Source organism: Halichoeres trimaculatus, unplaced genomic scaffold, assembly GCF_033239565.1.
Source record: "Halichoeres trimaculatus isolate MK-OKI-2021-1 unplaced genomic scaffold, fHalTri1.1 fHalTri1_scaffold_15, whole genome shotgun sequence".
NCBI classification, from domain to species: Eukaryota; Metazoa; Chordata; class Actinopteri; order Labriformes; family Labridae; genus Halichoeres; species Halichoeres trimaculatus.
Genome location: NW_027437193.1, coordinates 29829558 through 29847957, shown reverse-complemented (window position 1 = coordinate 29847957; position 18400 = coordinate 29829558). Strand labels below are relative to the sequence as shown.

The window sequence follows — 18400 nt, the reverse complement described above, 5'->3', positions numbered from 1 at the left end:
AAAAGCTTAATTTCCAAGTTCAGCAGTCTCTTTATGCACAAGTACCCGTACTTCAACTTGATTGCCCTTTTATGTGTAATACTTAGAATTTGTGTGAACAAACGGCAGTTATTCCTCTTTTTTCCTTTTACTCTGTTGACTGTCCCATGTATGAACCCTGTGTAGTACTTATCAGTGGAGGTGAGTCAGTCTGGAGCGGTAGCTCTGTACGCTCCATGCTGTTGTTAAGACCACCAGATGTTTGGATGCATTATTCACCCTGATGGATGTTTTTTGTCCAATAATCTCAGCGCTGTTTGTCGACAGATCGGCTTTCACAGTGCCCCGGTCTGGTCGCATGGCAGCAAGCGAGCAAAACAACAACTGTTTTTCAAAACCTGCCAAGACTTTCCAAATGGTAGCAAATTTACAATTGCTTGTTTAGTAGCGGTTATTTAAGACAGTCAAGCGTTCTCATTTTAACCCACATCATGAGACATGAAACAGCCAAAAGACACGTCCTAACAGTTTATTGTTTTGATCCAGCAGCATCCATCCAGAAACTCTCTGTTTTATCTACTGGATCTAACAGATTCTGACAAGAAGCATTTCATTATTTTCATACATTTATCACCAGTTTTTAAAGAATACTATTGTTTGATAAATTATGGATTTTCTCTGGCTCTTTTATCTGCATTACAAAACTGTGCTTATGAGCTGCCAATAGTAGGAAATACGGATTTTGATATCCAATTTCAGCACAACGACAAAAGCCAAAGTTACAAAGGTCCGCTGTTTCTTTGTAAAATAAATGCTCGGAAAATCTTTTGAAGCAGCATGATGTGAAGGAAACATTTACAGGGAAGAGCTCTCCAAAAATCTGAAGCAGCCTGAAATTTCTGGGGAAACGCTTCACTTGACACTTTTGTTTTGGATTAACGGAAAAATCTGGTGATGTCAAAGCCTGAGGGATCATTGGATGTATACGTATGCCTGTATGGATCATTCCTTTCTGACTGAAATGGATTCACTGAAGAAACACTGCTGTAACTCGAGCCCCTCCCCAGGTGTCTTACCTCCACTTTGGTGGGCAGCATCCAGTGTTTTAAAGAGTCAGCGGTTGTACCGTTTGGCAGGACCACGGGGTCATGCAAATCCATGTCCAGAGCCACAATGCATGTTGGGTGGCAAAGGGCACCTGTGAGGAAAAGCCAATAAACAGGTTATACACAAATCAAACTCTGTGTATGTTTGGGTTGTGAGCAGCAACACGACTAAATTCATCAACGTAACCACCGCCTCCTGTGGGGTTGAGTCATTGGTCATTTTCTTAGGGGAGCATTGCACTAACGGTGATAAATTGTAGGTGTTACATTACATCCTGTGTTTACTATGTGGCACGAGAGTAGTATTTTTTTTTATAAGTGGGGGCGTTCAAGGGGTAGTTTACATTTCTTTTTCACCATTAGTTTAAACTTTATTCACACATTCTGCCTAAAAGTGAAGAGCCTGTGCTCACGGGCCACAATTTTCCACATGGAAAGTGTTCTGTTGTTTTGTTTCTGGTTCACTTGTCGTCATAGTAGTACAAACCAGTCTGATATCTAGTGGGGACTGGTCATTAGGGGCAGGTAGGGCATAGCCCCAACCATTGTAATGATGATCAGAATGAATTTGTTACTGGGCATACTACTCATACTCAGTGTTGCGAACAAGTAAAAATGAGAGGGTTAATTGAGTGCACTCATGTTTCATGAACGGTGAACTGAACTGCTCAGTTTGTAACTCATGAATGATATGACAAGGTATACTTTATTGTCCCCCTAGGGAAATTTGTTTTGATTTGCCTACTGCTTACAAGTCTCCACAATCTGATAAAACAAACAGTACAAAATCGCACATCACCAGTATTACACATACAGTAGAGATAAACCGATATGGATTTTCCTGGGCCGATATCGATACAGATTATTTGTAGTCAAGGAGGCCGATAACCAATATTTGAAGCCGATATTAATTTGCAGTCAAAGTGCAAATATTGGTGTCAAAATTTTGAACAATACAAACTCCATCACTTAACTTCATTTAAATTTCTTTAAGCATGAGTTTATTAAACAGCTCCCAGGCTCAGCAGCTTGTTTTATAAAGTTAAATGAAAACTTAGAATAACAAATAGCTAATAGTTTGCTAAAGTAAATAAAGTTTGCCAACATTTTTAATGTAACTGCATTAACTGTAATAACTGCACTGCTGATTGGCTCTTTCCCAAGTCATGGTACTGCTTGTAACCAATCAGATGGTACTATGGGTGGGACAGTGCTAGGGACTGAGTAGTGACTGAAAACACCGGGGTGGCTGCACCAGAGTCGCAACAACACAGTTTTAAATTTGTTTCTAATTGGCAGATGCTGATATGCCTCAAAATGCCAAATATCGGCCCCGATAATCAGCCTGGCTGATAATCAGTCTATCCCTAATACAGATATTGCACATGCCTAGTTACAAAAGAAAAAACACATAAATATTGCAGATTCCTTGCACCCTTAAAAAGCACTATCTAAAAGCTAAATGGAAGTAGGAATAGATTAATTTTTAAGTCTGTTTAGTTTACAGTGGGGATGGTCAGTCACAATCCTCTGAGCCTGTTGAAGAACAGACTGCTCATAGATTGACTGGAGGGGCTGGTAATCCTTTCTCCCTATCATCTTCATTGCTATGTGAACCAGTTGGGCCAGCTTAGTTTTTGACTGCACAGTGAGGTTCCTAAACCATGCAGATATGCCATATCTGAGCACACTTTCCAATACAGCCTGATAGAATAAAAACATAACATTCCGGTCCACATCATACACTCTGATCATACACGCAAAAAGTAAAGTCTCTGCTGTAGACTGGAGCACACAGTGTCAACATGACTTTTAAAGCTAAATGTATTGTTCAAGAGCACACCAAGATACTTATATGAGTTTACTTGTTCAATGTCTGTGTGATGTATGACCACTGGACTGTGATCCCCCAACGATCATGAGGAACTTGAGTGAAGTCCACGCCTGAGGCCTCTTACAATCCATGGAGCACCAAAAAGGTGCAAAGAGATAAGTGCAGTTTCAGAGATGGCAAGCACTGTGATTTGCTGTGATTTACAGCAACAGAAGTCAGATCTACTGCTGTGGCACTCTCTGTGCATTAAGCATTGCTCATCCTGCAGTTTATACAGTACAGCAACGGTTTTCCTGTCTATGGTGCTATAACAGCCTACAGGGATTTATAAACTTGCGAATTTAGCTTGAGGGGTATGGATTAAGCATAGGCTTTTCCTAGGCTTCCCTTCTACTGAAGGGAACTTGTCTTGAAAAAACAAATGTGATTTACCTCATTTAAAATAGTGTGAAGTGAACTTTGAGCTAGCTTACTTTTTGTGTGAGCTGGACAAACACGGCCCATACCAGTCATACTACTCATAGTATGCTTACTAGGCATATTACTGATAATACACATGTGACTGAGCCTACTACTCATACTAAGCATAGTATGCATCAGGGCCGAGCAGTCATACCAAGCTTTAAATGCAGTGCATTCCCAAGCCAGTCAATAAAATCATTGAAATTATTCATCTGTCAGTGTGTTCTATTATACAATACCTTAGATCTACTGTTTTCGTCTTTAATTCCTGCCTTATCTGTCATGTTTTGTTTGGGAATAGCTGAAAAGCTGACAGCTTGCTTTGCGCATGGCCATTGTGATACCCAGTAGTATCAGTGCTAGAGGCTGTTGACTGTACATGTGCATTTTGAATAAAGCAGCTTATCTGCCTGTTCATGTTCATGACTGGAATAACTTCATAACTTCATTGCCACAGTATCCGAGTCAAAATGAGTGAAATCAAGTCAATTCAGTCTTTGCATTCAGTGCCATTTTCCCGCAGAACTTTTGAGGAAAAGAAGGATATAATTTCAAGTGGTCGGCCTACTCCTGAATTAGTCATCACAAAAATGGCAAAGAATTTTGTCCGTCGCTTTCAAGCTAGCACTTATGACAAACGTGAATGGCTAGCTGGCTGTCCACAGGTTGGCAAACTGTTCTGTTGGCCATGTCTCTGTTTTTCTATGTAACACATAGTCTGGACTGCAACAGATTATGGTGATTTAAACAACCTTCACACTGCTATGAGCAAGCATGAGTCAGATCTCTGCACATACTTTGTACTGTAAATTGTGCATGCAACTGTGCTTGGCTTGAGCACGGCACGGTTTGGATGGCCAGCGTGACTTTGCCTAATATTCTCTGGCCATGCTTTGCTGGCTGTTTCAAGGTCTAAACCTAAAAACTAAAGGTGACAGGTATTTTGCTGTTTGAGTACCTTGACTCATCAGAGTCAGTCCCTGACATTTCTCAAAACAAGACAAACCTTCAAAATGAAGCTTCTTTAATGATTTTAATCCAACTATTCATATTTTACCTCTTTCATTCTGTTATGCCTCTACTTGTATTCTCTGATTTTATTGTTTCTGGGAAGCACTTTGTACCAGTAGAATAGCGGCATTTAAGTTAAGCTATTATGTTTGACAAAGGTAGCAGCTCCTTAAAACTTTTCAGGGAAGTGAAAGTGGTTTTGAGTCCGTCTTACTGCATAACCTCCAGCGGTGCTTCACACCAGTTTTGTTTATGAAACATTTCTTTTCATATAATTTTGAGTAAAAAACATAAAAACTGAAGTTTGTGTTAAAGTTTAGTAGAAACATATTTGAATTCCCCCAAAAACAAGAGTCTGTCTCTAAGGACCATGGGAAAGAGCTGCTCTGCTCAGCCAGTTTTCCACACCCATGCCCAAGACCAATAAAACATATAAATCTCTGCTGCTTCTGATGCGTGCGTGTTTTGTGAGCTTTTTGGCACCTCTAGCCCCTAAAATTGTAATTCAAGTCGAATCTATTTATGTTCAAACGCTGAGGAAAAGACCTCATTACTTCAAATCTCTCAATCATCTTTTATCTGTAGTTCAGAGTCCTGCCAACCACCACTGCAGGGGGGCTCTACTGTTTATATTCACTATGATTTTGTGTGTGTCTGTGTGTGTTGCTAGTCTGCCTGTGGGCTCTCTGGAGTTTCCCTCTGTCATTTCATAACAAACATTTCAACCCTTGTCGGTAAAATTTGAACACCTGGAGATGTTCTGATGTGACCACTGCACGTTACCATTTCCAGCCTGTTCCCCCTAAATGAGATCAGAAACATGTGGTTTTCACCTGGCCTATCAGCAAAGATCACCCTACATCACAGTACATGTTCTTGTGGCCACTGACCAATTAGCAGAGACCTGGAACACATCCAGTGCAGCTCTGCTCGCGGTACATTTATGATCGTAACACCAAAACTAGCCATAATAAGTTGATGACACTCACATATTTTATAGTATAATAGTTGTGCTAAAACGTGACATAAGTGCTGCTTGTGGAGATTGTAGTAATAATAGAAGAGTTCTGTTCCAAAATGCTATAAATGCCAATTTAAAAAAAAAAAAAAACGAGTTCATCATGCCATTTTTCTGTGTATTGAACCAGGGTTTATGCTGAAATCCTGAGGTTAAATTCAATACATATTTAAGACTTTTTTAAAAACCTTCAAAAAGTCTTAAGACCTTATCGCGACTTTGAGCTGCTTTTGTTGTTTGCTTTTGTCACGTCTCAAACAACAGCGCTACGTAACTCTATTGATAAATACCTAGGGCGCAGCGCAGGGGGCGCAAGCCTGGTGCACCCTGCGCAGTGTTCATTTCGTGTGGCACACCGCCATGCGCTGCCAATTTGACAATTTGGTTGACCGTCTGCGCAGAGATGGGTATGACAGCGCGCCAGGGGGAGGTGTCAGCATATTCATGTTGGCACAGTGACAATTTCGTGCCAAAATCAGTGCAGAAAGTGCACTGAAAGCTCGCCAGCTCCAACCTGGTCTATCCTCGGCGCAAAGCAGGGCGCACCCTCCGCAGCTGTACTTTGGTGACAGGCACATGTGCACACATGTCATCAAAGCCTCAGAGGCTGGTTTCCAGAGTGTCAGGCACATTTTAATGCAGTAAATAATCACAGCAATCACTATTTAATGTAACTGTCTGAACCAGCATATACATTTATATCTATATTAACTGTCCCGTCACATCTGATGTCAGATTTTGTCATAATGGAAAGTTAACCTGACGGCAGCTGGAAGTTTGATGCACATCTTACAATTAAATAATAAACAGGCTTAACATCTGATACTGAGTATATATCTGGTTCTCTCATTTCATTTAATTCAGAGAAAAGAGGGAGAGAAAAGACGAAGAAAAAAACAGACAAAATAAATGTTTGTCACTCAGGATTTACCCGTGATTTCCCATATTTCTCTGTTTTAGTCTTTATTTTTAACCTGATCTAAAAAGATGGAGTACATTATTGTAAGGAGGATGAGGCGGAGACACCGGGAGAGTATACAGTTTATCACCAAAGGCGTGTCAGGTTAGTTTATAACAGTTGCAAGTAGGAAAATAAATATTCATAAATACTTTTGGAGTCAAAGCTTGAATACCAAAAAAATTAATACCTCATAGCATTAGGATTACGACTTTTTAATACTTTTTAAGGGCCATAATTTTCCGAAAACTGATTTATCAAGTTTTAATACTTTTAAGACTCCACGGGCACCCTGTGAACCTATTCACTACTCTATCATTACTTTATGTTGTTTGGCTTATTTTCCTTGTTTAAAACGTACTGTAAGATGCAGTTTTCCTCCAAACAAGCACCAATCCTGTGTCTGGTCTAACCCGGTCCTGAAAATTATTGAAATGGATTTATAGCGTTTTGGAAAAGAAGTCTTCATAAATGACAGCACGAAAAAATGCGACAACTACTTTTGATCATACCCCCTTCTCTGGTAAAAAAAAAATCTCTCAAGTGCAAGAATTATACCCTATGCATCTAACAAGCCATACTTAACACATTTTAACACAAAAGGCCATAAAACTTAGGACAGTATGTTTGAATGTTGCCTAATAGGGGTGGAAGAAAAAAATTGGCCTTTCAAAGTATCAGGGTTTTTTCTTTAACAATTTTAAATTGTGATCTTTTATGTTAAAAAATCTTTTTTTTTTTTTTTTCCAAATTTAAATCCTCCTTTGAAGTCTTTGCTTAGAGATGTCAGATCCCCTGAATAAATCCTAAAAACTGGCTCACATGTGATGTGCATTTTTAGGGTAAATATGGCTCCTGATATATTCTGTAGACATCATCATCATTTAACTTTTTTACATGGTATTGTGTTAAAGAAGCAAGTGTAAAATCACAAAAATTGGAAACATTGAAGAATTACATTTAAATCGATTCAGCATCCCAAAATCATAAAAGAGTTAAATTGGCCACTGGGTCATCTTTAGAATTTAGTCCAGATTGTTGCTTTGATGGATCACAACCTCAGCCCACCCAAGTTTCCCAAGCTTCACTCACCAACATCCATCCCCTGGTCACAGCTGTACTCTACAGAGTGGAGATCAGTGGGGGGAGAGCATGATCCCCGGAGCTTGGAGCACATGGTGAACTCTGCGGTCCATTTACCATCCTTAGTGCAACGTATCTGACTCTAAAAATCAAACATAAAAAAAAAACAAACAAAAAAAACAGATTGGACACTTTGGTATAATGTAAGAAAATCGCATTCTGCAGATTGAGCAATACAACACAAATGATTAATCATGAATGAGGTACAAAATATATTACTGTATAATAAAAACTATTTAAAAAATAGCCCATTTGTTTTTGAAATTCTGTAAATGTCTTTATTGTGCATTCACTAAAAAAATGAGTCCCAGAATTTTTCAGCAATATTCTTTGAAGACATATCCTTGTTGCTTTCACTACCAAGCCCTGCAATACTTTGTGGGAGTGCACATTTATACACTTTTTTAATCATTGACAAGCAAAGCTACTTTAAAAGATTGATATTCATAAAGTTTTGAGCAAATATTCAACACAAAGCAGGAATATGACCATGGCGAGGTGTGTACTGTGAGCCCAGATTGTGGAGAGACCCACGGGAATCATCCAGAAAAGTTATCAGCTGACAGTGTTGATGATAATTTTTTTCTAATTAATTTCTAATAATTAATTCAACAGTTTTTGCAATCTTACATTTTCTGTGGTATCTGGACACTGCAGGCTGCAGATGGTGTCATAGTACAGGCCATTGGTGCAGGTATACATGCCCTGGAAAACATCAGGCAGGGCTGGGCAGGAAATGGGCTCACAGGTGGCCTCCTCCCATTGTCCCCCCTCAAGGCAGTCCAGCTTGAAGAACTTCCTGATAGGACAAAAGCAGAGAATCAAGCCATCTGATCTCATAGTGATCTTGATTCTAGATGTAAGTTGTTCTCAGTATAAAAACTGTTTCAGAAGTCCAAATACTGTATCCGTACAGTGACCCGAATATAAGACAAGTTCTTTTTGTTAATATAATGGGGAGGCCATCTTATAATATGGGTCTAACAATTGACACATGCTGATACTTGTCTTGGGTTGCTACATGACTGCAACAGCAGAGAGAGACGGCTTTTTGTAAAGTCAGTGACCTCACGGTGGCTGTGGTGATCTGTCAATCACAGCAGAGACCCAGTGACAGGAGATGACACATAGAGAGGCGTGGTGATTGTCCAGAGCAAAGTGGATCAAAAGTTGGGCAAGTTGTTGCACAACTGAGGCGGTGTTATGGTGATTTTAAGATAATGATGGTCAATGCAGCCGAGACCTTGGAGTTACGGAGTGTAATGTCTGAAGGTTGCATGTTCACAAAGACTGTCTGAAAAAATGCAAACTGTAAAAGAAAAGTTAAGCCTGGTCGTCAAAGCAGCCATTATTAAGAGACAGGCAGTAGTGTGTATGAGTTTGTTACTGAAAAATGTAATGAAGGCATGCCCATTACCAGAGCTGTCACGAAAGCAAAATTTAAAACACAGATCTTAGTGATTGGGTTTAAAGCCAAAAATGAAAACGGTCTCTATTATTTCAATGATTGTAACTTTTTTGATAGAAGTTCTGAGACAAAGTACATTTTGGTTATCAGTCTTTTCTAAGATTAGCCTTGAAAAGAGAGGGGTCATCTTATAATCGGGGTCATACATATACATTTCATGAATCATTGAGGATCTTGTCCTGCACAAGACAAGGTTGTATTAAGGAGCAAAAACTGAGCATGCTGTCATTAGAGGTCCATCATCTGATATGCAATCAACTTTCTTTCTTAGGTTAAAGTTATCAAAATTTCCATGTTAGAAATAGTCATCTTATTGCTGTTGGTCTCATTTGTTTTGTAGTTCATACAGAGGCACCATCACTAATCTCAATCTGTTCAGAAACCAGTGTGTCCACACTGTGAACACCAATCTGATTCTGCATGCTTTGTTAACAGATAGCTACAAATTTGACTCTTATTCAGTGACAATTAATTTGGATGTGTTAAGGTTTGTGTCGAACCCTTCCTTCATATAAACTCCACAGCCTCACTCACCTCTTCTGTCCCATTTTTCTTTTTCTGTTTCACAGAACCATCCTGAGCGTAGAGGACAGCCTGCTCTACAGCAGGAAAAAAGGCCTCAGATGTGGTGCATGCAGTGTGTAAATGCAACAGTATGTGCTACAATATAAATTTATGTGGGTACATGTGTCAAAGGTAAGAGTAAAGAGCCTGTTTAAAGCTCTTTAATAGTTGCTGCTGTTCACTTTCACATGTTGGACTAATAAAGCATCAGGGTTGTTAAAATGTTTACGCATAAGTTTGAGAAAGAGCGAATCATAAAGACATCCAGCTGCAAACAGGTCTTTACATAAAAGACCTTTTCTCTGTATGGGGTGGATGATTAATGTACTACATAGTTATAATATGGATTTTAATGGCCTTGTATGATGCTAACAGTCAGCCTGTTGAGTTTTTCTCTTCGCTGTTTCCTAGTTTTATACAGTACAAGAAGAAAACAGAATCACTGTGTGTATGAACACACAGTTATTTATTGCATACATTTATTACATGTGATGAGAGCTTGCAAACCCCATGTAAAGCTGAAATAAACCTGCTTAACGACATGTTAAGCTGTGTTCAGTTATGAACATCAAGAATACATGTAATTGGCAGCGTAACAGCAAGCTACAGTCAGCAGGAGTGTACAAATATTTTATGGATCTTAATGAGAGTTTGTTCTTAAAATGTTACTTTTTCCAGTTTTTAAGATGAAATGCAGCCATGAATTTTATTAAGCATGCTCTTGTGAGGGTATTTGTGGGATTGACTGTTATACTGGTTCAATCAAAATCAAAAATCAGATGAAGCTAAATGAAATGGTAGTCCTGTTTTTCTTCATCATAAAGTTGCTGTGGACAGTTGTTGTCATTGATGTGTGATATTAAATGTTAATATATCTCTTTTATTTATTTCATTTTTTTAGTTATTATTGCTAGCTTTTATGCTTTTTAAATCAGAGCGGGTGAGACACATAGACCATATAATTAATGGATGTACTCTCCCCGATGTCACCCGTCTGTTTCTGAAACTGATTTTGAGGCAAATCAGTAATGGCTGCCATATTGGAAGTGACAAGGGCTTTGCGTACAGCTATAGGGTGCCTGTCAGTCACGAGACCTGAGCTGTGCCTCTGATTGGGTGAGCTCGCAATCTTAATATCCTCTGAACTGCCGAGTTAGAAAATAATGTACAGTACAGTGTTTGCCGGTAGTGAAATTAGTGACTCAGACAAGAGATGTTTTTTGAATCTAACTGTAAATAGTGTAATTTCTGCTTTGAAAACTGAGTGCAGACACTCAAAAACAGCAGATTTTAGCACCTTCAAATTGAGACAGATTCTTAGACTGGAGGTTGCCGCTTGGTGGGACAGTGGAAAGAGCAGGAAACAGAGCAAGACTGAAAAATGACATGCAGGGAAGGTGCCACATGCTGATTTCAAACCCTAGCCGCCCCTTCACAACCTACTTCATTGTAAAGATGCACATGTATTTGGGCATGAGGGGGCGTTTAACTTCATTCTTTCAGATAAGTTAGCATTCTTTATACACCAAATTAAAGCTGTAGGCAGCAGTAAAATGTCTGGTTATTCTGTGGTCAGTTGTCAAAAGCCATACCATGAAGTCAACTTCTATTGAGTTCTGACAGGGACAGACCAACCATTGCTTTGGAGTGTGAGTGTTGGTGATGGTCAGCTGACAGTCAACAGTTCACAGGGTCACACTTTTCACTAAAACACCAGCAACATCAGCTGCTGTGTTACTATATGTGTCTACTTATTCCAACCTCAGTTAACCAGGTTTGACTGCAATGACCGTCATTTAGGGTTGAGGTTATGAACAAATATGATTTATTACTCTGAAGGATAAATAATAACTGAAGCTATAATTTATGATTCAAAGAAACTGATCTTAAGTTCAAAGTAAAACTATATGATCGAAGTAATAACCAGTCTTTTTTTTAGCTCCTGAACCAAACAGTGGAACTCGCCAAGTTCTCCTCTCCTTTTCAAAATCGGATGTACTCATGTATCTCATCTTTTTCTTTTGTTATCAAGCAAAATCAACACCAGGTCATCATCACTCGATGTCGAGTCCATGGTTGATTGCTGTGACTTGGGCACCGCAAATTTTATGTAATAAATCGCATCGATCCTGATGTGTGTAGATAGGTACGTCAAAATTCGGCTCCAAATTTTTCACAATTTTGATGTATTTGGTGCAGTTCTCTGTCTGGACGTAGTTTCCTGGTTCCTTTATTATGACCCAGATCTCATACTCAGCTGTCTGTGTGTTCTCTTTGGTTTGGGAGGGTTACTGGGTCATTGATACACGTTTATGTCTTTATATTTCAGTCTGGGAAGTGTGTGACTAGTGTTTCTAAACTCCTCTCTGGAGTTCTCCACCAAAAACGTCTGTCCACTGAACGTCCATCCACTTGTTGATGTCTTCCATCCACTCACTGATTTCTCACAAACCCGTTCAGTTGTTTACTTTTCATCAAATTTGTGTTTTTTCAAGTAAAAATGTGGTTTTTTTGCTAACTACTACTAATTTTACTAATCTAGTAGAAACATGGTACAGGGGTCCATCTAAAAGCAGACCCAGTTTTATAAAAATAAAGAGGATGTCTATTGCTCCTCTCTCTTTGATAGTGTGCTGCTGGTGATACACACATTTTTCATGTATGATACTTCAACGTATCAAAGCCAGTGCAGCTGTAGTGTCAGTCCACTGTCAGCCTGAAGCACTTACCTCGGTGTTTTCTTTTTAAGGCTTCCCGTTACGTAGAAGCCTGGGTTGCATCTGTAACGGCAGACAGAGCCCACATCGTGCCCTGAGGCCAGACAGTCTGTCGATAGCAGCTTGGTGTTGGCTATGTTTGGAGCTTCTGGGCACTCTATCTTGCAGTAGGCCTCGGGGAAAGACCACAGACCGTCCTCCAAACACACCAACCTGTCGCTGTCACCTGGGGGGACGGAGGAGGGAGAATTATACCAACAGGTTTGGGGTGAGAAGGGAAAAGGCACCTGACACTACTCAAAAATGCCACAAAATTAGCACCAAGAGCATTTGATTAGCCTCTCTGACTCTCAAATTGTCTGTTGTCTCAAAGCGTGTTAACTTCTCCCCTTAAACAGCAAATAAATGTCTGTCTTTGTCATGCCACATTGGCAATAAGCAACCGGTCAAACCACATGTAGTGATGCTGATGCGGCAGACTCTTTTCAGTAAAGACAAAACAGATCTGTAAAAAGAGTTACAGTCATGTTCAGCACTGCACACATCATTCATACATATGTTCTGCACTACAAAACTCTAACATGAAAGGCTCAAGTAGGTCAACATCATGGATTAATTTCTGTCCCTGCGAACATTCTGCTTTGGTTTCATGGCTCTCTCTCCGACAGTTACGAGGAGAAGAAGCGAATGGCTTCGACTTTGCCCAAAGCTAATATTTGCTATGCTTGTATGGCCCCACATGAGGCATGAGTTGGTATGTGTGGAGAATGAAAACACCCTAAAAGTTTCACATTTTTTATTGGGTCTATAAAATGTAATGAATCTTTAACATGGCATCACAATTTTTATAAGCTATTTAAACATCGCGCTGGCTTTGTGATGATCAAAATCCACTGCAGCTGTACCAGTGAATTTATACTCTTGAGAACTACGCAGAATGCTCTCACTGCTTGGTAATGCATGAAAGCCTCCAAATGGTTTCACAAACCCATAAACCACAAATAGAATTATTTCTGCCTAATCTGTATTTAGATCATAGATACATTGATCTCACTTTTGACTCTTCTATGACATTCAGTTCCCTGTGTCTTTGTCCAACCACAGACACAAGAGTGTTGACATCATGGTCTAATCACTTCAAGACATGTCTACTGCATTGCGTAACAAAGTCCAAAAGAAGGGTCAATGTTTTTTTTTTCATCTGGAATCTGAGTATGTACGATGGTAAAAGTAATCCTGTGTGTTTGTTGTGACTTGTTGGTGTAAGCAGTCATTATTAAAAACAATGCTCTGACAGAGCCAGTCACAGAAGCTCCAGTATCACCGACCAAACAGACAAATCATCTTAACTTCACAGGACATTTTTTCCACACACACAGAAAGAGTTCAGTTTTGTGACCTTGATGAATTTTCCAGAGAACCGTGATTACCTTGATTACCCAAGATTCTCTTCCAAACTTTCTACAACATCACAGTTTGGAACACACATGCAAAAACCAGCCGCTTTATTAGTTACACCTGTTCAACTGATCGTTAACACAATTACCTAATTGGTCAGTCACACTGCAGAAACTTAATGCATTTAGACATGCAGACATGATGAAGACAACCTACTACCTACAGCATTGTGGTTGAGAAGGTATGTGATTTAAGAGACCTAATACATGGCATTGCTGGTTTGACTGCTGATCTACTGAGAATTTAACCCACAACTATGTCTAGGGTTTACAGAGAATGGTCCCAAAAAGAGAAAACGTCCATTGAGAAGCAGTTCAATGGGACAAAGTGTCTTGTTGATGCCAGAGGTCAGAGGAGAATAGACAGACAGGTTGGAGATGATGGAAAGAAAGCAGGAACTCAAAGAACCATTGATTACAACCATAGACTGTGTAAAACGTGGATGTAATCTCTGCGACGTCACCCATCTGTTCCTGAAACTGACAGATGAAGCCAATCTGTGGACGCAAGCAGGCCCTGAGCTTCCGTTCTATCAGCTATAGGGCACTATAGCTATAGGGTCAGTCACATGAGCTAATTGGGCAATGGGACAATGGTAATATCTTCTAACCAGCCACTTTTGAAAAAAATCACCTCCCCCATACAGCGCAATCAGTGTTTCAGACCCAAGCTGCTTTTTAATGCCATCTCAATAAATGTCTTTTTGGCAGGTGTGTACATGACTTCTTGTTTTTCTGTAGCCAGCCTCAAGTGGGTTCTCAATGGGCACCAACTTTTAGCACTTCCACATAGGCTTCATTTTTCTAGATCAGATGTTGCTCCTTGATTAAAACCAAAGTCTACCGAGGATGAGGTTGCACAACACGTCCAACCTTGAGGCAGATGGGCTACAGCAGCAGAAGACCACACAGGGTGACCCTCCTGTCAGCTAAGAACAGGAAACTGAGGCTACAATTCACACAGCAACACCAAAACTGTACAATAGAAGATTGGAAAAACGTTTCCTGGTCTGATGAGTCTGGATTTCTGCTCCACATTCAGATGGCAGACAACTATATGGAGTCAGCAATATGAAAGCATGGATCCACCCTGCCTGGTATCAACGGTTCAGGCTGGTGGTGGTCATGTGGGGGATATTTCCTTGACTCACTTTGGGCCCCTGCAAGCACCAACTGGGCATGGTTGAGTATTGTTGCTGACCATGTCCATCCCTTTATGAGAACAGTGTACCCATCTGATGGAGACTTCCAATAACACTCCATGTCTCAAAGCTCAAATCGTCTCAAACATCTTCTTGAACATGACACTGAGTTCACTATACTCTACAGTCACCAGGACTCAATCCAATAGAGCACCTTTGGGATGTGGTGGAACAGGAGATTTGCACCATGGATGTTCAGCTGAAAAATCTGCAGCACTTACATTAAGCTATCATGTCAACATGGAGCAAAATCTCTGAGGAAGGTCTCCAGCATCTTGTTGAGTCTATGACACCAAGAATCAAGGCAGTCGTAAAGCTAAATGAGGTCCAACCTGCAAGGTGTATTGTTCTGAAACCCTCAGCATGTAGACAGGAGTCTTAACCTCTCAAGCTGTCATTTGGCTAACACTCAGTGAAAACTAAATCACATCACTAACAGCACCAGCACCTCAGCTCTTTCTTTGATTGGACCATGTAACTGTGGACCAGAATGCCTGGCAGCAGGACGGACGCCATTTTTCTGGTTAAATGGTTCTACAAGCTCTGCCGATGTTGCATATTTCTAAAAGCCAGAACTATAGTTTTCCCAACAAGGTGTGACAGGTGCTGGTGCATCAGCACCTTCCACCTGTGAGGAACGGCCAAGACTCATATTTCTTTAAACATCGATAAAACCTTTTGAGGCCAGGTTCCACACATGTTTGAACCCCACTGTGTCTTGATAGAGCTGTCTTTAACTCTTTGTGAAACAGACTGAATTATTGTAGTTGTCACATACAGTGTTAAATCTGGTCTAACTTGATCTACTTCATAGTCATCAGTTGTTTGTAAAACATTTATGTTCGAAAAGTTCGTTTAACATGACCTAATCAACCACTGAGGGTCTAAACTAGAACAGGAAAGATAAACCATAGACTGACCCTGTAGTATAGCTGGAGATCCACAGGTGAAGGAGCACTGTTTGCCAAAGGTGGTTCCCCAGGGGCAGCTGAATATGGCGTGGTAGACATGAGACTGATCAGGCAGGCCACAGTCTACAGGCTGACAGCTAACCACACGATCCCATGAGCCATGGTAACACTCCAGACGGGCCTCTCTCTGGAAGACAAAGCAGAGTAAGACTGAAAGGGCCCGGATAGTTCTACTGTTAGTGAAATCAAAAGCACTGTGTTGGCATTGCCATCAGTACCTGGTGAGGTAGGGTTGGTCTGCCATTGAGGACAGTGATACTGAAACCACGGTGGCACTGTACGGAGCAGTCTGAGGCCTCCCCTGCTCCTGTACACCTACAGAGACACACTGATATATGGATAGTGCTTTTGTTGGTTGTTTCAGCTCTCTGGTTGGTCAGTGGTTCACTTTAGAGGGCCTACCTGACAGAGGCATGGTCTAACTGAGGGGGGCTGCAGCTGTCCAGCTGACACGGCTGCCGCAAACAGCTATTGCAGGGGTGGAGGGGGAGAGGAGACAGAGGTTGAGAAAGACAGAGAGCATAGCGTGGTGACACACACTGGTGTAATGTCAGGTTTGTACTTTTTTTAAGGTTTCACATGGATGCAGAAACTTATATTTGGGAGAAACTAATTAAAATATCCTTTTATATTGTATGTGCAACACTCCCAAAACATTTGTGTGTCTTGTGTTAAGTCTGAAGATATAATCAGTCAATGGTTGTTACATGTTGTGAAAAAGCCAGTGTGTGAATATGTGACAGCATGCGTGTGTGTGTCAAGTAGGTAGTTGTGGGAGAGCCCACCCTCTGATGCGCACCCGGTCAGGGCGAAGGTGCTGAAGTGGCAGGAGGTCCTCAGGGCGATGCCTCCCACAGCCACAGAGGGGGAGGAGAAGAGCAGGATGACAGAGGCGGTGACGTAGAAGGGTTTCGAGAGGTCATGGGTCACGTTCACCACCAACGGGTTCCGACTGCAGGAGAGGTCATGTGTGCCTGTGTGACGGATAGATTCAGTATGATGTTTGGCTTTGTTATGACGTCTCTTTCCCATGTTTGTCATACAATGTGAAAAAACTTCAAGTTCAGAACAATCAACTGCACACTCATCAGGGCTGTTAACAGATTACCTGCAGTTTGTCTCTAAACAGGTACCTTGTTGTATTTTTTTCACTGATCTGATGCACTTGTATGCCTTTCTCATAAGTGGTAGCTCAGAATTACTTTACATGATATCTGAAATCTCTTTTACCTTTAAAATCTCAACCAAGCTGTCTGGAAGTTCTTCAAGAGAAATAAGACAACAAAAAATGCAGTGGTGTCATACTTCTGTTCTATAACAAAAGCAGAAAGCAGGAAGAGAGCAGTGTGGCTGCTAAATTATGGTGTGGAAGAAAGAACATCTTACATTACAACATTAAAGGCATCAAAATTAATATATCACTGTTTAAAGATGCTATGAGGAGGATCTGTTTAAATTGCACTCCCTCGCCACCTTCTGGTCTGGAGTCTCACTCACACTGTCGTAACGTACTTTTGGGAAAGTGTGTGTTTGTTCTGGAATTGAATGAAGTTCAAATCGAAACAAATTTTCTTTGTTCAAGACGTTTTTTACTGGATACAACGTGCTGAGGTAAGGTATTCATCAGTGCAGTTTCAAACATGACATCAAGCAAATGCTGTAGTAGCCGGCTATGTGTAGTGCTATCGGCAGCCTGTTGCTCTGATGTATCTGTAGGATAACGTAACAACAAGTAAACACTGTCAGTTTGTGTGTAGTTTAGTAGCCGTTAATATTTAGTGCAGCTGGCAGCTCGGTGCTCTAAGACATGTCTGTAATGTGTAACATTAGTAAATCCACTGGTTCTGTCCTGCCAGTCATCTACCAATCAGAGCTAACGTAACCTCACTCTTCATTTTATTGATAGACTCTCAAGTTTGAACAGACCACTGCAGAATAACTGCTGACTGTGGGTTGGAATGAACATTATCACAAACAGTTTAGCCCCTGTGTTAGCCTTTCGCTCGGGCTGTATCACTCTCCTGTTTAACTTTCTTCTGCTCTCCTGTCCTTTTTCTATTTAACAGGTCGACTTCTGTGTCCATCAATATAAAATTTATCACAGCAGAGAAAAACGCAGATCTCTCTTCTCACTATTAAACTTAATCAACCGGTGTGGTGTTAAAACATGCCATAAATCAATCTGGTCCTGCTCAACCTAATCGAGAAGCTAAGAAGTAGCATATTAAAATCACCTGTGATATTGGTGATGGTAATCTCATTTCAAGTGTGGATTACAATGAGGCATATATCTAGAAGGGAGACTTTTTGGAGATTACTTGGAAACTCCTGACAGCCCCTTTAAAGCCCTAATATACTGTATACTGGTACCTAATGAGTGGTTTTTGCCAGTAGTATCAGACAGGAAGATGGTGACTGTCCTCCGACACTGCTCCCCAGACCACAACCCATCTGAAGCCAGATACACGATCACAGAGGCTGCAACTCCAGGATGGACAAATCCCACCTGG

General features: G+C 40.7%; 1 protein-coding gene across 1 annotated transcript in view; it reads right to left on the bottom strand.

Moving 5' to 3' along the window:
- The window catches only part of pappa2 (pappalysin 2), a 118618-nt gene that overhangs the window by 24646 nt on the left and 75572 nt on the right, over positions 1–18400 (bottom strand). Inside the window, exons 16-24 of the mRNA XM_074687739.1 lie at positions 18261–18396; positions 16690–16864; positions 16293–16358; positions 16109–16205; positions 15840–16017; positions 12273–12486; positions 8142–8310; positions 7461–7593; positions 1056–1177 (exon numbers count right to left, since the gene is read on the bottom strand). Of these exons, the coding sequence (XP_074543840.1) occupies positions 1056–1177; positions 7461–7593; positions 8142–8310; positions 12273–12486; positions 15840–16017; positions 16109–16205; positions 16293–16358; positions 16690–16864; positions 18261–18396 (1290 nt within the window). The remainder of the gene's footprint in view (positions 1–1055; positions 1178–7460; positions 7594–8141; positions 8311–12272; positions 12487–15839; positions 16018–16108; positions 16206–16292; positions 16359–16689; positions 16865–18260; positions 18397–18400) is intronic.